This window comes from Arabidopsis thaliana, chromosome 4 (assembly GCF_000001735.4).
Source record: "Arabidopsis thaliana chromosome 4, partial sequence".
NCBI lineage: Eukaryota > Viridiplantae > Streptophyta > Magnoliopsida > Brassicales > Brassicaceae > Arabidopsis > Arabidopsis thaliana.
This window is the reverse complement of record NC_003075.7, coordinates 9056040-9078994: the sequence shown is the minus strand read 5'-3', so window position 1 is coordinate 9078994 and position 22955 is coordinate 9056040. Positions and strand designations below refer to the sequence as shown.

Below are 22955 nucleotides of genomic sequence, written 5' to 3'. Positions count from 1 at the left end.
GCGGTGTAGCGCGGGTGATCATCTAGTATATATTAAAGCAGAACTGATAAAATGCTCCTTGTACAGAGTCATAATAAGTTATAACAAACGGCCACTTCTGAAGAGATTTATGAATCTATGAGAAGCTTTGTAACTTAACTTTCAGATTTCATTCATTCTTAAGAGTTTTACAAGCGGCTCAAGCTTTAGCTTTTATACAAGAACACTTGAGAACTGAAACCCTAGCTAAACCCTTACAGGTGTCTTCATCCTGTTGTCTCTAACCCATCAAGGGCTGAGAATTGGTTTGAAAGCTTGGTCGTCTCCGTACAAGCTTTTGCTTTCGTCATCTCTGTTTCTCTATTTCCTTTGTCTTTTTTGCAGGAACATTGAAGACGAACGTTGAGAGCTGGACGTCGTCGTTTCCGTCTTAAACTTAAATGGTTTGGGCTTAAGTGTGTTTTGGCCCAACACTTTTGTTTCTGTTGCAGGTCCACTTGCAGGAGTGATGTCGTTTTGGAGCAGTGGTCTAGTACTCCCCCTCAAACGCGGTGTGGGTGGTAAATCCACACCAAGTTTGAACCTGAGATTACAGAAAGCTTCATAAGGCAAAGACTTCGTGAAGATGTCAACAATTTGTTGATGAGCAGGAATGTGTTTCACGACCAAAGATCCCAAGGCGACTCTTTCACGGACATAATGATAGTCGAATTCAAAGTGTTTGCTACGAGCGTGGAAGGCAGGATTGGCAGTAAGGTACACAGAAGATAAGTTGTCTCCATAGAGCTCGGGTGTGACAGGAAGAGGTATGCCAAGCTCTCGAAGTAAATGACAGATCCAAGTCATTTCCTGAGCTGTTTCTGAGAGTGATCGATATTCTGCTTCAGTCGAGCTTCGAGAAACAGTCGGCTGCTTCTTAGACGACCAGGAGATGAGGTTAGTGCCAAGAAATGTGCAATAGCCTCCTGTGGAACGACGAGTATCTTTACAACCACCCCAGTCACTATCACTGTAAGCACGAAGACTAAAAGCAGGGTCTTTTTCAGTGTAAACCCGGAGCTGGAAATCAGAGTGCTTGGAGAAGTGGATTCCCATTGATAGAGTTCCTTTGACATACCGAAGAATCCGCTTGAGAAGATTGTAATCTGAAACTGTTGGTTGATGCATCTTTTGGCACACAAAGTTTACAGAAAACTGAAGATCCGGCCTTGTCAATGTCAAGTACTGAAGTTTCCCTGCAAGACTCCGGAAATAAGTTGGATTAGCAAAGAGTTCTTCTTGATGAGGAACTTTGTGAAGCTGAAGTGGCAGTGGAGTTGGCATTGGGGAGCATTCGTCCATTGCTGCAATGGTGAGAAGGTCTTCAGCATACTTCTGCTGAGATAGAAATAGGCCATTCTCGTGAAATTAAGCTTGTGTCCCAAGAAAATAATGCATTTGCCCAAGATCTTTCATACGAAATTGTGTATTCAAATCCTCAAGCAGCTTGATCATAGTTGCAGAGTTACTACCTGTTAAAACCATGTCATCAACATAAAGAAGTAAGAGTATAAGATCATTCCCTTTTAAATAAATGAACAGAGATGGATCTTTAATACTGCAGTTGAAACCAAATTCAAGCAAGTAATTGCTAAATTTGTCAAACCAAGCCCGAGGAGCCTGTTTTAAACCATAAAGAGCTTTATGTAGATGGCAGACATGAGTAGGTTTTTCCTTATTCACAAAGCCAGCTGGTTGAAGCATGTAAACAGTTTCAGTGAGGTCCCCATGAAGAAATGCATTCTTCACATCCATTTGTTTCACTTCCCAGTCCATGACTGTTGCAACATGAAGCACCATTCTGACTGTTGCAGACCTTACCACATGGCTGTATGTTTCTAAGTAATCAATTCCCTCTTCTTGATCAAATCCTTTTGCAACCAAGCGAGCTTTTAACTTGTCCAAAGACCCATCTGCATTTAACTTGGTTCGAAACACCCATTTACTTCCAAGGACATTCATATCAGAAGTATACGGAACTAGACTCCACGTTTGTGCTTCTGTACAATTATCATACTCTTCATGCATTGCAGCAGTCCATCCCGGGTGTTTAAGAGCTTCTGTAACCGTTTTTGGTTCTGCATATTTAACTTTGTGTGTAAGAAGTCCATACCGTGGATTAGGCTTTGTAATACCTTTCTTAGACCGTGTTATCATTGGATGAGTAGACTGATTTGAAGCAGGTTCTTGCATTGTAGAGCTAGTTGTTGATTCTGCAGCTTCTTGCACAGTAGAGCTGTTTGTTTCTGTTGCAGCTTCTTGAAGAGGAGAAGTATCAGCATTATCCGTCCTGTTAGCAAGTGAAGAAGAGCTATTGCCAATAGGTAAGAGATTGATGCTCTCCGTACACTCAGAACTCTCTTCACTAGCCACAGTAGACAAGACTGATGAATTCTGTATAGGCAGCTGAGATGAACCATTTTCTAACACTGAAGCGCCTGTGTTGTTGTTACTGGTAATCACAGGAGAAACCTGAATCTCTGCAGCATTGAATGGAGAGGTTGCAGTTGCAGAGGCTGTAGAAGAAGCAGTTGTCTGAGGCATAAAACTTTGTTGCCAGGCAGAGAGCAAAGGTGTAACACCAGTGGGTTGCAGATGCATATAAGTATCTGAGAAAGGGAAGGAGTGTTCATCAAAAATGACATGACGACTTATGTAGACTCTGCCTGTGGTAGGAAGAAGACACCGGTAGCCCTTATATTTTTCATTGTAGCCCAAGAACACACATTTTAAGGACTTAGGATCAAACTTGTGTTGTGCATAATCTCGGAGTGTCGGAAAACAAGCACATCCAAAGATTCTCAAGGCCTGATAATCCGGTTTCTTCTTGTTTAACAGCTCAAAAGGACTTTTAGCATCAGTAAGAGCAGTATGAGGAAGCAGATTACTGAGAAAGTTTGTAGTATAAAAGGCTTCTACCCAATGTTTTTGAGGGACTTTGCCTTGAAAAAGCATAGATAAACCAAAATCAGTAATGTGTCTGTGTTTTCTTTCAGCAAGACCATTCTGTTGGGGAGTGTAAGGACAGGAGATGTATTGTTGAATCCCATGTTCTTGAAGATGATTGAGAAAGACCTTACTGGTGAATTCTCCCCCTCCATGACATTGAAAAATTGAGATTTTGCTTTGTAGCTGATTCTGAACCAAAGCTTGAAACTTTGCAAAGATTGTGTAGAAATCAGACTTTAACTTGAGAGGATAGAACCAGCAATATCTAGAGTAATTGTCAATAAATATAACATAGTATCTGAATCCTTGAACTGACATAACAGGAGAAGGACCCCAGAGATCACAATGAATTCTCTCTAAGGGTCTACTAGCAACAAAAGATGATGCAGAGAATGACAGTCTTGAGCTTTTACCAGACTGACATGCTTCACAAATAGCCTTGCTGTGTTTATTAATAAGAATGGACTTTGTTGAGGATAGCTGCTGGAGAACATGGGGATTTGGGTGTCCTAACCGTCTGTGCCAAACTTCATCAGACGCTGCAACTTGGCGAGAAGAGTAGAACACCAGAAGCTTTGGTTCATCCAGCACATAGAGTCCATCTCGATTACTTCCCTGAAGAAGAAGCTTCTTGGTTTCCTTATCACGCACACGAACTTCATCACAATCAAACTCAAAAATGCAGGGATAATCCTTTGTGACTTTTGACACAGACAACAAAGATTTAGTAATTAGAGGACAAACCAATACATCTTTAAGATGAAGCTTACCTGAAGTAGAACCAATACTTGTAGAACCGGTATGAGTGATAGGTAGAAAATTCCCATTGCCAACCATTACAGAATCAGAACCAGCATAGGACTTTGTCTGTTGCAGATGACGTGGCGAGTTGGTGATGTGAGCAGTAGCAGCACTGTCTGTGACCCATTCGCTGCCAGAGTGATCAGTAATGTCTGTGATCTGCGTTGCTGGGAGAGCCTGTGGTACAATCTTTATATAAAGAACAATCTTTAACAAAAGAAAAGGTACAGACATTCAAGAGATTATTAAAAAAAATAAAGTAAATCTTATGAAAACAAACATTATAAATATTTAACTTTTACAAATATAATTTTATGTTTACATGTTCTGTGTGCATAACATTTGAGGCGAAGCAACATGTGTCAATAATGAATTTGCTTCAAACCCACTTCAGGTAAATCACTAGCAATCTGAATCTCAGGATATATCATCATGTAATTCTTGGAACTTCTTTTGCAAACATTGTAGAGAACATATTAATTTTCCATAAAACCTTAAGATGGAAGAGAATTGACAGCGAGACTCACAACAGCAACAAACTGGTCGATTTATATGATTATTAAGAATCATATAAGTTTGGAATGACTCATCCTTAGCTTCCTGATACATCCCTACGAAGTCTCCAAGCGTACATTTGATATGAAAAGTAATGTCACAATCATCACATGAATAAAACCATTTCTTTGCGTTTAGTGCTTCCTCGCATATCTCGCACCAGTACTGCTCACTTGTTTTTTCTCCGTAACATAGGGACAACAAATGGTCTTTATCATTTTTGTGTTTAACCATCTTTGGCAAATTAGAACATTTAATGTCTAAAATAAAGTCACACTCCTCGCAACTCAAAACCATAGTAGCCTTATCTCCGCAAGCAATACAAAACTTTTCTTCTGTTGAGCGGCTGATGTATAACGAATGAAGAGGATGACTTTCATGGACAAAAGGTTCCGAAATAGAACCGCATCGCACATCCAAGATAATCTTATGATCATCACTTACGTAAGTAAAACCTTGAGAAACGTTTTGACAAGCATTGCAAATGCTTATGCGAATATCATTTGTGATTAAAGTAGTCAACATGTTGTAGAAGGGATCTATTTTCTTTTTTGGGAGGTCAGCACATTTTTTATGAAGGATGAAATCATCACATTCCATGCAACTGTAGAATGAGTTAGAATATATAGGATAATTGCATGCTTTACACAACATGCATTCATTATTAGCATCACTTTCTTCTTGAAGCTTTAAATTATGCTTCTCGTGACTAAAATGCCTTATTTCTCCTTCTTCTATCACCTCGTATGACTTTACCTCTACATTATTTTCTGGTATTCCTTCGAGTTCAATCCCATCCCAAATGCCAAACCTTTTGACACATCTTGGATGAATGGCAAAATCAGGACACTTTGAACAAGAATAAGCCCCACATGTCCAGTTTATCTCTTTATTACACACTCCACATTTCCAATCTCCAGCGTCAAGGCAATGATTGTAATAAAGACGATGATCATGACGATAAATCTTTATGATGCTTGGTTTATCAATACAATTTTGATGGATCATGAAATTACATGGAAGACATACATATGGATTTGGGTCGTCATCCATTCCACAAGCATCACAAACAAAATTCCGTTGAGGCATAAGGGTGAGTAAATGCTCATGAGCCTTAAGGTGAACAATAGTGGAAGGAAGTGGATTCTTTGCACAATTGATATCCACACTGAAATTGCAAATAGAACAATGATAAAATATGTAATGAAGTTTGTTTTCACACAAACAACATTTTCCATCTGTGTACCTTGGAACACGTGTGAGACGCTTGAGAATGTGTTTAGGATGACAAGAATACTTCATCTCTGGTGTGGATTCGGCACAATCTTTGTGAAAACTCAAATTGCATAAGTTACATGCATAAGGGAACCGGTCATCTTGCAGCCCACATAAATGACAAGTAAACATAGTCATCTTTGGAAGAAGGAATAAAGGATGCTCATGTGCTTTTGGACCCTCAATTATTTCCATAACTTCTTTTTTTGCACATATCAAATCGATGGAAAAATCACATATTAAACAATAGTAATATATTTTTGGCAAGTTACCTCTACAAAGCTTGCAATTTCCATAGGCTTCTTCATTTTCTGCAAGTATCTTGATGTACAAAGAATGTTGTGGATGGTAAAAGCTGGAAATTTTTGGATTGGATTCGGCGCACTCTTTGTGAAAGAAGAGTCCAGAACGAAAGCAACAGTAACCATCACTATAGTAGTCTTTACCAAGATTGCAGCCAGCACATTTTAGACCACGCGTTTGAAAGAGTGTATAAACATCATCAATTCTCGTGAAATTAAGCTTGTGTCCCAAGAAAATAATGCATTTGCCCAAGATCTTTCATACGAAATTGTGTATTCAAATCCTCAAGCAGCTTGATCATAGTTGCAGAGTTACTACCTGTTAAAACCATGTCATCAACATAAAGAAGTAAGAGTATAAGATCATTCCCTTTTAAATAAATGAACAGAGATGGATCTTTAATACTGCAGTTGAAACCAAATTCAAGCAAGTAATTGCTAAATTTGTCAAACCAAGCCCGAGGAGCCTGTTTTAAACCATAAAGAGCTTTATGTAGATGGCAGACATGAGTAGGTTTTTCCTTATTCACAAAGCCAGCTGGTTGAAGCATGTAAACAGTTTCAGTGAGGTCCCCATGAAGAAATGCATTCTTCACATCCATTTGTTTCACTTCCCAGTCCATGACTGTTGCAACATGAAGCACCATTCTGACTGTTGCAGACCTTACCACATGGCTGTATGTTTCTAAGTAATCAATTCCCTCTTCTTGATCAAATCCTTTTGCAACCAAGCGAGCTTTTAACTTGTCCAAAGACCCATCTGCATTTAACTTGGTTCGAAACACCCATTTACTTCCAAGGACATTCATATCAGAAGTATACGGAACTAGACTCCACGTTTGTGCTTCTGTACAATTATCATACTCTTCATGCATTGCAGCAGTCCATCCCGGGTGTTTAAGAGCTTCTGTAACCGTTTTTGGTTCTGCATATTTAACTTTGTGTGTAAGAAGTCCATACCGTGGATTAGGCTTTGTAATACCTTTCTTAGACCGTGTTATCATTGGATGAGTAGACTGATTTGAAGCAGGTTCTTGCATTGTAGAGCTAGTTGTTGATTCTGCAGCTTCTTGCACAGTAGAGCTGTTTGTTTCTGTTGCAGCTTCTTGAAGAGGAGAAGTATCAGCATTATCCGTCCTGTTAGCAAGTGAAGAAGAGCTATTGCCAATAGGTAAGAGATTGATGCTCTCCGTACACTCAGAACTCTCTTCACTAGCCACAGTAGACAAGACTGATGAATTCTGTATAGGCAGCTGAGATGAACCATTTTCTAACACTGAAGCGCCTGTGTTGTTGTTACTGGTAATCACAGGAGAAACCTGAATCTCTGCAGCATTGAATGGAGAGGTTGCAGTTGCAGAGGCTGTAGAAGAAGCAGTTGTCTGAGGCATAAAACTTTGTTGCCAGGCAGAGAGCAAAGGTGTAACACCAGTGGGTTGCAGATGCATATAAGTATCTGAGAAAGGGAAGGAGTGTTCATCAAAAATGACATGACGACTTATGTAGACTCTGCCTGTGGTAGGAAGAAGACACCGGTAGCCCTTATATTTTTCATTGTAGCCCAAGAACACACATTTTAAGGACTTAGGATCAAACTTGTGTTGTGCATAATCTCGGAGTGTCGGAAAACAAGCACATCCAAAGATTCTCAAGGCCTGATAATCCGGTTTCTTCTTGTTTAACAGCTCAAAAGGACTTTTAGCATCAGTAAGAGCAGTATGAGGAAGCAGATTACTGAGAAAGTTTGTAGTATAAAAGGCTTCTACCCAATGTTTTTGAGGGACTTTGCCTTGAAAAAGCATAGATAAACCAAAATCAGTAATGTGTCTGTGTTTTCTTTCAGCAAGACCATTCTGTTGGGGAGTGTAAGGACAGGAGATGTATTGTTGAATCCCATGTTCTTGAAGATGATTGAGAAAGACCTTACTGGTGAATTCTCCCCCTCCATGACATTGAAAAATTGAGATTTTGCTTTGTAGCTGATTCTGAACCAAAGCTTGAAACTTTGCAAAGATTGTGTAGAAATCAGACTTTAACTTGAGAGGATAGAACCAGCAATATCTAGAGTAATTGTCAATAAATATAACATAGTATCTGAATCCTTGAACTGACATAACAGGAGAAGGACCCCAGAGATCACAATGAATTCTCTCTAAGGGTCTACTAGCAACAAAAGATGATGCAGAGAATGACAGTCTTGAGCTTTTACCAGACTGACATGCTTCACAAATAGCCTTGCTGTGTTTATTAATAAGAATGGACTTTGTTGAGGATAGCTGCTGGAGAACATGGGGATTTGGGTGTCCTAACCGTCTGTGCCAAACTTCATCAGACGCTGCAACTTGGCGAGAAGAGTAGAACACCAGAAGCTTTGGTTCATCCAGCACATAGAGTCCATCTCGATTACTTCCCTGAAGAAGAAGCTTCTTGGTTTCCTTATCACGCACACGAACTTCATCACAATCAAACTCAAAAATGCAGGGATAATCCTTTGTGACTTTTGACACAGACAACAAAGATTTAGTAATTAGAGGACAAACCAATACATCTTTAAGATGAAGCTTACCTGAAGTAGAACCAATACTTGTAGAACCGGTATGAGTGATAGGTAGAAAATTCCCATTGCCAACCATTACAGAATCAGAACCAGCATAGGACTTTGTCTGTTGCAGATGACGTGGCGAGTTGGTGATGTGAGCAGTAGCAGCACTGTCTGTGACCCATTCGCTGCCAGAGTGATCAGTAATGTCTGTGATCTGCGTTGCTGGGAGAGCCTGTGGTAACACATCAAGCTGATAACTATTATCAAATCTGTGCCAGCAGTTGAGAGCATGATGACCATGTTTCCCACAAATCTGACATGTTGGACGTTCTGCAGAGGCGTTGGAAGAAGAATCATTGTATGAGAGCTACTGATGGAAGCCACGACCCCGAGTGGAGAAGGAACCTTGGCCTCGTGACCCACCAAACCGACGGTTCCCTTGACCTCTGCCGCGGTTGGTGTAGAAGACAGAGTTAGCTTGAACTGTATTGAAAGCTAGATGAGGACTAACATCAGAGTTTGCTGCATAAGCCTGAAGTCTATCATCATAACCGTTGAGTCTAGGCATGATTTCATCAAGCTTAGGAGTGGGAGGAATATCAATGGAACCTTCAATACTTGTTTTGATAGGCTCATATTCCCTACCTAGACCATTAAGAGCAGCAAAGATTTTCATCTTCTCAGGAACTGGACTCCCTACAGAAGCTAACTGTTCATAGATGGTTTGTAACTCCTTAAGATAGACTTGCATAGGTTTATCTTTCTTTTCTAGAGTTTGTAAACGCCTTTGAAGCTCAAATAGCCTAGATGAAGTAGCTCTATTGAAGTGATTTGCAAGAGTAGACCATACCTCATGAGCAGTGACGTAGTTCACAACAACACTCAGGATATCTTCAGCAAAGGACCCTAGAAGCCAAGACTTGACAACCTTGTCTGTCTTGAACCAAACATCAAACTCTGGATTTGGTCTGTCTGTGGTGACACCATTGATATCTGGAACAGGAATGGTTGGTGACGGTGCAGAAATAGATCCAGTGACAAACCCAAGCAAGCCTTGACCAGAAAGGAAAGATTCGAACTGACTCTTCCACAGAATATAGTTCTGCTGCGTAAGAGTGACTGTAACGCAATTTGAAATGTTGAGTTGAGGAACAGTATAGAGCTCCATGGATCTTCTTTCCATGAGCTCTGATACCATGAAGAGATTTATGAATCTATGAGAAGCTTTGTAACTTAACTTTCAGATTTCATTCATTCTTAAGAGTTTTACAAGCGGCTCAAGCTTTAGCTTTTATACAAGAACACTTGAGAACTGAAACCCTAGCTAAACCCTTACAGGTGTCTTCATCCTGTTGTCTCTAACCCATCAAGGGCTGAGAATTGGTTTGAAAGCTTGGTCGTCTCCGTACAAGCTTTTGCTTTCGTCATCTCTGTTTCTCTGTTTCCTTTGTCTTTTTGCAGGAACATTGAAGACGAACGTTGAGAGCTGGACGTCGTCGTTTCCGTCTTGAACTTAAATGGTTTGGGCTTAAGTGTGTTTTGGCCCAACACTTTTGTTTCTGTTGCAGGTCCACTTGCAGGAGTGATGTCGTTTTGGAGCAGTGGTCTAGTAACTTCAACTAGTGATTAGGATCACCTCATTCAGATCCACCCAAATTTAAATTCGACTCAAAAATTTTGGAGAAAGAAGAAAAAAGAACATACGCAGGAGAATTTTGTATTTTTATATTTAAATCAATATATAACTACAATATAAACTTTCTGTACTAAAAATAGTTTTATAAGGATTTTTTTTTTTGAAATGTCATATCACACAGAATTAATATAAGCTGATTATGTTGCAAGTTGTTATACTATATACTCCGGTAAATAGTTCCCTTTATTTAACTGGAAAATATGTTATGGTATATTTCCTTATGTTATATATAGTTTTGGAAATTGTACAGTACAAGTAATTTCTGACTTTTGTTATTGGAATTTTTCCTTAAAAATTTGGCGTACGTATTTTTTTGTTAGATTCTTATTAAATCGGAGTGATATAGAAACATACATACTCATCATATACATAAAGATAAGGGTTACATATATGTACTTTTTACATGCTACATATATAAAGTACATATAAAGTTGTACTCATATACATAAAGATAAGGGTTTCATATATGTACCTTTTACATGCTACAAATTCAAGTTGTGGCAATCTTACAACAAGTCTCTGAAGAGAGTAAAGTTTGAACCGATCTGTACTCACAACATATCTAAATAAATAAAAAAACTGCAAAAGAGACACACCATACTTCATCCCTTAGCTACGAAAATCAGCATAACTGGAACGTTGATGCTTATTGCTTTCTATTTTTTATTTCTTTTTAGAGTGATTGACCAAAATGACCGGCTGTTTTAAATGGATTGAACTAACTAGTTGGATTGATAGACCAAAAAAGAAGCATTGGTGGAAGATATTATGGACTCTTTGACGGTACGAACTTGTGGACCGTGGTAGATGTAGAAACTATTATGTGTATAGAGAGAAGAGGGGTTGGGGTTATAAGGATAAGGAAGATTAGGATTTGACTTGGAAGTGTTTCTGTTGAGGTTTTGTGACCCATCTTCTGCAATCATCACATGACGGTGGTCCTTTCGAGAAAGTTCCATGGTAGTAGAAAGAGCGAGTGGAGGAGAGATATTAAGAATGTATTGAGAGTTTGCTGATTAGGGTGGTTAGGAGATAGAACAGAGTTAGTGCCTTTTATATAGACAGAGACTGAGGGTGTAATTGTCATAAGGGCAGGACATTATTACCATTATATTAATATACGATATTCATAAAATTCTACTTTAGTTCTTTTCTTGAATGTATTTGATGCATTTTATCTATTAACGTATTGGTGGAGGATATTGAAAATCTAATCAATATATATAGACGAACTTTTTAGAGATTAAACTTAAAATTAAGTAAAAACAAAATGAAATCTGCCAGATTTTGTTAGTTTTGTGTATGTGTTATATGTTATGACTAGAGTGTTAGATTGGTGGTTTTCTTATAAGAATGGTTGCAATATACTAGTTTGGTCCGTAAGGTTTTGACAGATCATGTGGCTGGTGAAGATATGATTTCTTAGAGCCCAGTTCTTTTCACTAACGTTAGTGAAACCTGCGAGTGTATCCAACCTGTGATTAACGCCCAATACATAAATAAACTAAGGGCTTTGATGGATTCGGCTGAACATTTTGGCATATATATAAGTTGGGATGAAAATGATCTTGATTTGTCATTAATAAGCCTAGAAAAATAGATACAAGAAGACTCTTCTACGACAAGACAACCAAGCTTTCAAATATGCAAGTTGAAACTCTGGTAGCAATATTTTCATAGACTTTTAACATGATCTTCTTTATAGGGAATATATATCTAAATATATCATATATATATGCATCGTGTAATGGAAGTAAGTATATTTATGTGGTAATAATGTACATGACTAAGAAAAAAATCTTCAGAAATCTTGGGAGAGAAGGGATATGGAATCCTGCTTTCGGAAGGTTAAAGCAACAATGGGAGAAAAAAGAGAAAGGTCGGTTAAGATTTGGTATATTTCAACTCTACAATTATATATTCCTCTCTATCTGATTTTTAAAGACTTCTTTCAGTCTTTTGTTCTCAGAATATAACATATATCCAAGTATGCCCCTTTTTCTAATGGTATTCATGAACCGGTGTTTGTAAGAGAACATAGCATTCGTTGTCTACCAATTTTACCAAAAGATATTTGGTTTACTTATTATCGAATTATATTTCATTCATGACAGTAAAATATGTGGTCACTAATTGGTTTGAATAAACAATTTGTTTCTCTAGTCAATTGGTTTCTCTAGTTTCCACTATTTTCCTTCATATTCAACTACACATAATGTTTTAGGTACATAATATTGAAACGAAAATTTTGATTCTTTTGGTCTCGTGAAGTTTTTCTGTTTACAAATGGCTGGCGTCTGAGTACAGTATTAAATTATTTAAACCTTCTCTTCTTTCTTACAAGTACTAATTAAGACTGAAACCCCACCGAAAGAGTAAAATATTTATAAAAAATTTTTGAAAGTGAGTAAAATATTTTTCTATATATTAATTTTATGGACCATGAACTAACATTCCTAAAATATATTGTATCATGAGATTATAAGATTACATTTTTGATTTTCATATTTTACTAAATTTTATCAACATAAAAAAATATTGATTAGCAGCAGATTTTAATCACATGAATAATAGCTTCAAAAGCTAAATAAAAATCATACTAGATCATTTTTGACATAATTTGTATCCTTTTACAAATAATACTAAATTAGAGTTACAAAAGATTAAGTACTTCAGCAAACCAAATATTCCACTTAATTAATTCCGGGTTGACCCAAATCTATCAGATCTGATTTTTCTTGCTTTTAAACCTTAGTTTTTTACATGGACCTTATATTTTTCTAAGTTCTTCATCTATAGTTTCGGAAATTGTAAGCTTTACAAGGGAGATATTTCATACCTTATACACAATTTGGCGAAGATGAATGAACTTGTTTTAATAATTTCAGGTTACACGTAATCGATTACGTTGTTTCTAACTATGTATTAAAATCCGTTGTTTCTTTTTAGCATATTGCTACGTGTGAGAAGAATTTTGAGTTAAGGATAATAGATAAATTCATTTTCATCTTTATAAAACTTTTTAATGCTAGAAATGATTTGATTACCCTATTTCTATGGCAAAAAAAAAAACCCTAAATATTCAATGTTTCACTTGAAACAGTGAAACAGATGATCAAATTAAAAGAGTTTTTGAAATCTAACCCATCAAAGGCTGGAGATAAACCCCTAAATCACAAACGTACTGATCATTAATTAAAAACGATTGTGTTTCATCTTTATTATAAACCATAAAAAAAAAAAAGAGGAAGCTATACACCGAAAATGAAAAAGAAGAAAACTAAAGCAATAGACTGTAAACGAAATGATACAAACTTGCTATGTGGACTCCCGGAATCTATTTACCATACATATAAAAAATCATATCAACGATCCAGTGGACGGTGGGTTTTTAATTCATTATTGAATTGATAAAAAAATCAGTCTCTCTGTTAAAGAAGTTTCAACATGGCATAAGATAATATTTTTGGTTAAAGAACTTGATATGATATATATAATTTCTAAGAAGATTATCAATCTTCGTCCCGAATCTAAAGCTATTGTATATAATTTGAGATATTTGAATTCTTGTTAATATTTTCTAAGAGATAAAGGCAGAAAGATTCACTATTAAACAACATTAAATTCTTGGAAAAAACCCTTAATTTTAAAGAAATCAAGTTCTCTATAGAAAGAAGTTTCAACTTGGTATAGTATAATTTCTTTTCGTGTTAAAGAACTTGGTATAATATAATTTAGGAAAATATATCAATCTGCATCCCGAATCCAAATATATCTTTGCTTTAACAAAAAAGCATCCAAAACTATTTTATAATTTGAGATATTTGAATCTTTGTATACTTTTAAAAACAGATAGAGGCGGAAAGATTCATTATTAAATAACATTAAGTTCTTGGAAAAAGCCTAAATTTTATTTAATCCCACGTGAAAGTAATCATAAAGATCCTAAGTTTTATAAAAATAAAAATAAAAGACAAGTTTATTTTAGACAAAAAATTCTCTTATTTTTAGTGGGTTGTGGTATTATGGTTTCCTTCTGATCATTTAGATGAATTTCATTAGGTTACATGTTCTTGACATAAAAAAAAACAGAGCAAAATTTTATCATCGATTGGTAAGATTTTCTTATGATCACCTATTAAGGATCGGGCAGACCGTCCAACCGTCCGTGATCTTTGACGGATATATACATTAGTGAGGGAATAATGATTTACTGAATTTGATTCAATGTTTGTGATAATTACACTTATCATATATACTTTTCGTAACGAATATAACAGCACTTACAAATTTATTTTAAATTTGATTCCACAAAAAAAAAGATCTTGTTAAAAGTTTTTGCTATATAAACTAAAACGGAAGATGCATAGATAACACACTAAAAGTTTAAAACAAAATACCTTTCTAATCCTCTTTAAGCTTCGATGGCAATGGCTCAAAAGGATAGGAATAGATGGGTCGCTCAAAAGGGTTTCGAAATGATTGATAAGCGGCTTCCTTACCGATTCTTACCTGATTCAACTGTTAGAGAACCGGTTGCTTCTCGCCAGACGGAACATATCCACTTCTTTGGTGGTGCCCGGCCTTTTGTAGGTAATCCCAACCCGTTTGAGAGGTCGAAAGGACGGCCTATTACCTGCGACGAGGCGGTCAGACTCTATGGAGGAGTGCTTATAAAGGAATTTCGTAAATAAGCGGTGTAAACCTCAAGTTATGTTGAAGATGCATGGTGAGTTTGTAAATAAGTGTGATACGTTTTATTTCTGCTTTCGGAAAAAGTGCAGACCAACACATATTCTAAAGCTTGTTGTAACGGTTTTCACTTAGAATAAGCTTTAGATCACAACCAAGTGTTTGTGTCTGTTATGTATCTAGCTAGAAGTACTATATGTTAAAGCTTATGTAATGTAAAATGTTACGGTGCTATATATGTAAAGATATGCGTCTTTGACTCTTTGTAAACATAAATAAGCATGTATTTAAAGACTTTAATAATCATGTCATATATGCAACAAGCTGGGCCTAATATTTTAGAGACTCTTGTAAAAAAGAAATGTATATATATTAGCTAAATTTGATTATTATTTTATGTTTTAAGACTTTTAATAAATATTTTGAAGTATTAATGTAAAATAAATATATTAATATAAGGAAATTTAGTAATTTGATAGAATCCAATAGTATTAACTAATAGAAACAAGGAATGAAAGCAAACAATAATTTGATGCTGAAAATGATATATTTTTAATGTATAATGGAACCTCAAATGTAGTGCATAATATTTTCCCTATTTGTTTAGTAGATTAAGAAACCAGTTGTTATTTCTTTTTTAAGAGAATATAAAACTTTATTCAGTCAAAAACTTTGGTTACATAATATGCATTTTAAATTGAAATATCTACAAGACTCAAAGTGAAAACACACAGCATTGGGAGCTAAAACAGAGCAGATCCTATCATAAGCAACTACCTGCGTGAACCAAACCAGAGTATCAAGCCATCGGCCATATACGTCGAGCCTAGTTTCTTGAGGGATTAAAGTCGGTTTCTGACTATTCGCGCAGATGAAGGCTGAAGGGGAATTCACCATGTCTTCTTCAGTTTCTCTCAAGCCATATGAATATATGATGTGGACAGTTGTGTGATGATAACATCTTATTTTCGTCTATTTTAGCTATAGTTTTCTAATGTTTTCAATAAGTGACTAAGTGTTTATCACATTTTATGCTTTAATTAGAGTAGTTTTTACAAGATAAAAATTATAAATGAAGGGAATTATGATGAGCATTCAAAGACAGTTTCGTACCATTAGAAGTTTGCATCCGTTGAAGGCCTTCTCGACCACCAAATAAAGCGTTCTTGGAGTCTATGAAAAGCTAGTAGAGTCAGGATCCGCCTTGAAGTATCCAAACCGACAATCCAAACGTTTTTATACCCGATTGAATGGAGCCATGTCCAGCCGCATCAGAGAAAGAAAACCAACAACGGACAAAGCCTTGATCGCCGTGTCCTGCAAGCATCCGTCTATGGCCAAAAACCTCATCGCCGCACCTCCACGTCGCGGCCGGTGCCACTGCCAAGCTCCAATATTCCCTCATTGAAGTAAAACGAAGTGTTTTGTTTTGACTTTTAAGTACCCTAAAGGCCTAAACCTAATACCGACGCCCGAAGCCAATATATACACGTTTTAAACGAACTTTCTAAGGGAGAACGAATCCAGCAAACAGAAGAGATAGAAAGCAGCAACCAAAGAGCCTCCTTAGGGACGTCTCCAAACAAAGCAACTCGCCTCCAAGCTTTAGATTTCTTTTTCACTTTGCTTTTACTTTCAAGGGATAAGATCTTACATCTGTGTATCTGTTATCGAGAAGTAATCTCTAAACCTGCTTGTTTACTTTCTTCATACTTTTTTCCATATATATTTCTACAATTCGTTTCTTTTACGTTGATGTTTTTTTAGCCATGATTGAGTAGTTTTCTTGTTTCTGTTTCTGTTGGCGTCTCTTATGAAATACACGGAATATAGTTTATGATTTTTTCTTTCTTATTGATATAGTTTTTTGAAATTTTTCCCTTCAGGTAGAACCATGAGTAAGTTCATATAGAAGAACAGTATGAAACAAAACTATTAATTATAGAGCGAATGATGGTCATCTTAAATTGAGTTCAAATAGTCAATTTGCAGCTAAGTAATATATATATGAGATAAATTTAACATGTGATATGTTAAATCTGTAAAATATAAGCAATCATAATATATCATATATGGGAATGAAAGGAAAGGATAGGGCAGACCGTCAAACCGTCCATGGCTTTGGAAGGAGATATACATTATTGAGGGAATAGTGATTATTTAAATTCTTTGATACGAATGATTATTAAAATTTGATTCCATCTTTGTGATGATTACACGTATCGATATTTTTCATAATTAGGAATATATCAGAAGTTACAACTTCATATTAAATATTTGATATAGTAAAAGAAAACGAGTGTTCATAAGAAAATGCAAGTGGATAGAAAAGTAACGAAATGCTCTTGTTAAAAGAATATGTTGGTTTCTTTAGAAGATTTTTCTATATAAACGGCATTGGCTTCCTTTTCAAATCAAACTAAAACCAAAGAAACAAAGATAATACACTAAACCAAAAGACCTTTCTTCTCTTCTTTGTGCTTCACCAATGGCTCAAAAGGATAGGAATACAAGGATAGCTCAAAAGGCTTTTGAAATGGTCGATAAGGTGTATGGTAAGTCCCCAAACCTAACCACTAAACCATATGATCCTAAAGACGAGTCCCCTTCTCGCTTTACCCAAAGTGCTTACAAATATGGTGGTCCAAAAATCTATACCGTAAGAGAGGCGACTAGTACTTATAGTTATGGTCGAGCTATTTATATGTACGCACCTGAGTCAACTATAAAAGAACCTGTTGTTTCTCACCCCACAGAACATATTCAATACTATGGTGGTACCCGTCCTTTTGTTGCCAATCCCAACAGGTTTGAGAGGCCGAAAGGACGGGTTATTAACTGCGATGAGGCGGTCCAACTCTATGGAGGGGTGCTTATAAAGGAATTTCGTAAATAAGCGGTGAAAACCTCAAGTTATGTTGAAGATCCATGGTGAGTTTGTAAATAAGTGTGATAGTTTTTGTTTCTGCTTGCGAAAAAAGTTCAGACCAACACATATGCGAAAGCTTGTTGCAACGGTTTTGACGTAGAATAAGCTTTAGAGCACAACTAAGTGTGCGTGTCTGTTATCTATCTAGAAGTACTTTATGTTGAAGCTTATGCAATGTAAAATGTTACGGTACTATGTAAACATGTGTGTCTTGACTTTTTGTAACATAATTTAATAAGCGTATGTTAAAAAAAACATAAATAAGCACGTCATATTTTAGAAACGCTAAGCAGACCAATAATAGACTCCCTTCAAGGCGGCTGTGCATATGGATCATGTGTACAGAAATTCTAATCTTATCGGAATTATGAAATGATTTGTATATACTACAAACAAAAAAAATCATAAAAACATATTACCAGATATAAGTTAATCATGTTTTTTCATCTCACATTAAATTTAGTTTGCTTTAACATAATTATAAGATGATGTTTTCGCGGATGAATCGGGAGCCATCACAGTCACATGCACCATGAATACCCTAATATCTTGTGTGAATTCCAACATCAAGTCGTGGATGATGGTCGAAGGAATTTTCCAAAGTAAATGGTAGTTTTGAAAATGAGGTGACAATAGATTTGGGCGACGACAAGAAAGTTGAAAGGAAAAATATGTGGTCACCGAACTCTTAAATATCTTATACTATTAAATAAGAACTAGTTATTAGCGAATATGAATATGAATATAAATGATTAGAAAAGAAGACATGTGCTAATTTTTTTATTTATTTGGTATGGTTAATTTTAAAAAATGTTGTTCAATCCTATCTCTTTTTTTTTTTGTGTGTGCCCCTGTTCTCTCAATGTTTCCATTTTTGTCATTATATCTTAAGTTTACAGAGAAAAAAGGGTCCCATGTGATAGAGAATTAGCAAACACAATTTTTTAAAGATGAGTTTTATACATTCAATTTTGTGACCAATCACCTCCAATGGTATAAAAAGAATATGAATTTCCCCGCAAGTATAGCAAAATCCACTGGAAACAAATTTTAAATATTTTGGGATTTTTGAGAAACTAATGACTGCCTCAAGTTTTTTAACGGTAAAAACCTAACTTTCCCTCCCTTCTTCCACATATAAGTATTGACTTCGAAACCAACTTACTTTTAGCAATTGATATTCTAAAAAATCCCAAAACATTCCCCGAAAAAAAAAAAAAGAATGTGGAATGGATGGAATTATTCAAGCAAGATGAATAAATATGTCTTGTTAGGCGTCACGGCTCTCATTATGGCAATGGTCATTTGTGTAGAGGCCAACGATGGCAACAGCCCGAGTAGGAAAATGGAAGAGGTTCACCGTGAAAGCAAGCTGATGATAACAAAGACGACGGTGAGTATTATATGTGCCTCCACCGATTACAAACAAGATTGCACCACGAGTCTCGCAACCGTGAGGTCGCCGGATCCCCGAAATCTAATAAGATCTGCTTTTGACCTTGCTATCATCTCGATTCGAAGTGGAATCGACAGAGGGATGATTGATCTAAAGAGTAGAGCAGATGCCGATATGCACACAAGAGAAGCGCTTAATACTTGTAGAGAGCTTATGGATGATGCGATTGATGATCTTCGAAAAACGAGGGATAAATTTAGGGGATTTTTGTTCACTAGATTGTCAGACTTCGTTGAGGATCTTTGTGTGTGGCTTAGCGGATCAATCACATACCAACAGACGTGCATTGATGGATTTGAAGGGATTGATAGTGAAGCGGCCGTGATGATGGAGAGAGTCATGAGGAAGGGGCAGCATCTCACTAGCAATGGATTGGCGATTGCCGCAAATCTCGATAAATTATTGAAGGCTTTCCGTATTCCATTTCCATTTCTTAGGGTACATTCATGTCACTCTCTATCAAATAATTTTTTCTATAGTTACCGTTTTCTTTTAACTTTCTATAAACTAATTTTCTTAGGTATGAATAATCCACACTGGATTTTTTTTTGTCTTTAACAGTCAAGAAGAGGCAGACTCGGCATTTTAGGTTCGGGTTCTTCACGAGACGAATCGGTGGGTTCTTCCCAAGATTCCCCTCCAAATGAAGATTCTTCTGATGATTCTCCTAGCACAGTGGACTCTTCGGAGAATCAACCAGTGGATTCTTCATCAGAAAATCAGTCGTCGGACTCTTCAAATAATAGACCATTAGATTCTTCCAAGAATCAACAAATGGAATCTTCCGAAGATACTCCTAAAAAATCGGCATTTTCAGGGAATCAACCATTAGACGACTCTTCCGATAAACTTCCTCAAAAATCGACTTCTTCTGAGAACCAACCGTTGGATTCCTCCGAGAACCCTCCTCAAAAATCAACTTCTAGCGAGAATCGACCGTTGGATCCTCTTCGCAAATTGAATCCCCTTAATAAATTGGATTCTTTGAAGGATCGACACTTATCGGAGGAAGGAGAGTTCCCGCCATGGGTAACACCGCATTCGCGGAGGCTTCTTGCACGTAGACCTAGAAATAATGGAATCAAAGCGAATGTTGTGGTTGCAAAGGACGGGAGTGGTAAGTGCAAGACTATCGCACAAGCATTGGCAATGGTACCAATGAAGAACACAAAGAAGTTTGTGATTCACATAAAGGAAGGTGTTTACAAGGAGAAAGTAGAGGTAACCAAAAAAATGCTACACGTCATGTTCGTTGGAGACGGACCAACAAAGACGGTTATCACTGGAGACATTGCCTTCTTACCAGACCAAGTCGGCACCTACCGCACCGCCTCCGTTGGTAAATCATAAAAAACATTTTACACATAGTTTTAAGTTTTAATATAATTTATGCATGTTTTCTTAAAATTATCTATAGAATTTCATCTCAAAAATAATCTGCAATGTGTAGATTTTACTATATATAGTTTTCGTAATATTTGAACTAGTTTATTTTTAACGTAAAATTCTAATTATTTGTTGTTGTGGTTGTTTGAAGCGGTGAATGGGGACTATTTCATGGCAAAGGATATAGGGTTCGAGAACACGGCAGGAGCTGCACGCCATCAAGCAGTCGCACTCCGAGTTTCAGCCGACTTTGCTGTGTTCTTCAACTGTCATATGAATGGTTACCAAGACACGCTTTACGTCCATACTCATCGTCAATTCTACCGTAACTGCCGTGTCTCAGGCACGATCGATTTCGTCTTCGGTGACGCCAAGGCCGTTTTTCAGAACTGCGAATTCGTTATCCGCCGTCCCATGGAACACCAACAGTGCATCGTCACAGCACAAGGACGAAAAGACCGGCGTGAGACAACTGGGATTGTTATCCACAATAGCCGTATAACCGGTGATGCATCATATCTTCCCGTGAAAGCCAAGTAATGATAATTACTATAAACTTTGGATAAGTACTAGCTAGATATCACTTTAGTTAATGCTCATTATATATATGGACTTCTATATATACAGGAACAGAGCATTTTTGGGACGGCCATGGAAAGAGTTTTCGAGGACAATTATAATGAACACAGAGATTGATGATGTGATAGACCCGGAAGGTTGGTTGAAGTGGAACGAGACGTTTGCGCTCAACACGTTGTTCTACACTGAGTACCGCAACAGAGGTCGTGGTTCGGGTCAGGGTCGTCGGGTTAGGTGGAGAGGTATCAAGCGGATCTCTGATAGAGCCGCAAGGGAGTTTGCTCCCGGGAATTTCTTACGTGGCAACACATGGATCCCACAAACGCGTATTCCATACAATGCTAACTGATCATACTTGTCTCTCTATCGTCCAACTCTTTTTAAAGGAAAAGGTGTTTGTATATAAATCCGGAGGGAAGAAAAAAAATAGAGGATTTGTATATAGTGTTTATTTTTTGAGGGAAAATCTATAGTATAGGTGTGTTTCTTTCAAAGAAACCGTTTCAGTAAATTTTAATTAATTGATCAAATTTTATATATATATTGAACAAACTTTGACAACAGATAAAGAACAATCTTTAACAAAAGAAAAGGTACAGACATTCAAGAGATTATTAAAAAAAATAAAGTAAATCTTATGAAAACAAACATTATAAATATTTAACTTTTACAAATATAATTTTATGTTTACATGTTCTGTGTGCATAACATTTGAGGCGAAGCAACATGTGTCAATAATGAATTTGCTTCAAACCCACTTCAGGTAAATCACTAGCAATCTGAATCTCAGGATATATCATCATGTAATTCTTGGAACTTCTTTTGCAAACATTGTAGAGAACATATTAATTTTCCATAAAACCTTAAGATGGAAGAGAATTGACAGCGAGACTCACAACAGCAACAAACTGGTCGATTTATATGATTATTAAGAATCATATAAGTTTGGAATGACTCATCCTTAGCTTCCTGATACATCCCTACGAAGTCTCCAAGCGACACTTGATATGAAAAGTAATGTCACAATCATCACATGCAATAAACCATTTCTTTTCGCTTTAGTGTTTCCTCGCATATCTCGCACCAGTACTGCTCACTTGTTTTTTCTCCGTAACATAGGGACAACAAATGGTCTTTATCATTTTTGTGTTTAACCATCTTTGGCAAATTAGAACATTTAATGTCTAAAATAAAGTCACACTCCTCGCAACTCAAAACCATAGTAGCCTTATCTCCGCAAGCAATACAAAACTTTTCTTCTGTTGAGCGGCTGATGTATAACGAATGAAGAGGATGACTTTCATGGACAAAAGGTTCCGAAATAGAACCGCATCGCACATCCAAGATAATCTTATGATCATCACTTACGTAAGTAAAACCTTGAGAAACGTTTTGACAAGCATTGCAAATGCTTATGCGAATATCATTTGTGATTAAAGTTCGTCAACATGTTGTAGAAGGGATCTATTTTCTTTTCCGGAGGTGCACATTTTTTATGAAGGATGAAATCATCACATTCCATGCAACTGTAGAATGAGTTAGAATATATAGGATAATTGCATGCTTTACACAACATGCATTCATTATTAGCATCACTTTCTTCTTGAAGCTTTAAATTATGCTTCTCGTGACTAAAATGCCTTATTTCTCCTTCTTCTATCACCTCGTATGACTTTACCTCTACATTATTTTCTGGTATTCCTTCGAGTTCAATCCCATCCCAAATGCCAAACCTTTTGACACATCTTGGATGAATGGCAAAATCAGGACACTTT

At 36.6% G+C, this 22955-nt stretch overlaps 5 protein-coding genes and 2 pseudogenes across 9 annotated transcripts; 3 read left to right on the top strand and 4 right to left on the bottom strand.

Moving 5' to 3' along the window:
* Positions 1–342: 342 nt before the first annotated feature.
* AT4G16020 lies at positions 343–3939 on the bottom strand (annotated as a pseudogene; the record flags this gene model as incomplete). The annotated part of the gene is made up of 1 exon: positions 343–3939.
* Positions 3940–3995: 56 nt separating this feature from the next.
* On the bottom strand, positions 3996–6087 carry AT4G16015 (Cysteine/Histidine-rich C1 domain family protein; the record flags this gene model as incomplete). Of its 2 annotated transcripts, NM_001341081.1 has the most annotated exons (2): positions 3996–5491; positions 5570–5793. In NM_001341081.1, the coding sequence occupies 2 exons, from the start codon at positions 5791–5793 to the stop codon at positions 4186–4188; spliced, it is 1530 nt and encodes a 509-aa protein (NP_001327996.1). The 2 variants fall into 2 exon arrangements, with proteins under 2 accessions (NP_001327996.1, NP_974557.1); NM_202828.2 differs by having other exon boundaries at positions 4186–6087.
* Positions 6088–6091: 4 nt separating this feature from the next.
* On the bottom strand, positions 6092–9640 carry AT4G16010 (annotated as a pseudogene; the record flags this gene model as incomplete). The annotated part of the gene is made up of 1 exon: positions 6092–9640.
* A 41-nt stretch (positions 9641–9681) lies between these two features.
* Positions 9682–11193, bottom strand: AT4G16008 (uncharacterized protein). The gene has a single exon (NM_001125516.2). It carries the CDS (start codon positions 11095–11097, stop codon positions 10861–10863), a length of 237 nt encoding a protein of 78 aa, NP_001118988.1. The 5' UTR covers positions 11098–11193; the 3' UTR covers positions 9682–10860.
* Positions 11194–14208: 3015 nt separating this feature from the next.
* On the top strand, positions 14209–15236 carry AT4G16000 (uncharacterized protein). Its single transcript, NM_117693.3, has one exon. The coding sequence runs from the start codon at positions 14563–14565 to the stop codon at positions 14830–14832; it is 270 nt and encodes an 89-aa protein (NP_567481.1). The 5' UTR covers positions 14209–14562; the 3' UTR covers positions 14833–15236.
* A 1925-nt stretch (positions 15237–17161) lies between these two features.
* AT4G15990 (uncharacterized protein) lies at positions 17162–18042 on the top strand. The gene has a single exon (NM_117692.2). The coding sequence runs from the start codon at positions 17319–17321 to the stop codon at positions 17724–17726; it is 408 nt and encodes a 135-aa protein (NP_193334.1). The 5' UTR covers positions 17162–17318; the 3' UTR covers positions 17727–18042.
* Positions 18043–18880: 838 nt separating this feature from the next.
* Positions 18881–21767, top strand: AT4G15980 (Plant invertase/pectin methylesterase inhibitor superfamily; the record flags this gene model as incomplete). 2 transcript variants are annotated; one of them, NM_001341080.1, is made up of 4 exons in its annotated part: positions 18881–19653; positions 19777–20554; positions 20753–21137; positions 21229–21767. In NM_001341080.1, 4 exons carry the CDS (start codon positions 18982–18984, stop codon positions 21527–21529), a joined length of 2136 nt encoding a protein of 711 aa, NP_001328819.1. In that variant the 3' UTR covers positions 21530–21767. The 2 variants fall into 2 exon arrangements, with proteins under 2 accessions (NP_001328819.1, NP_193333.1); NM_117691.2 differs by having other exon boundaries at positions 19012–19653; positions 21229–21637.
* Positions 21768–22955: the final 1188 nt, after the last annotated feature.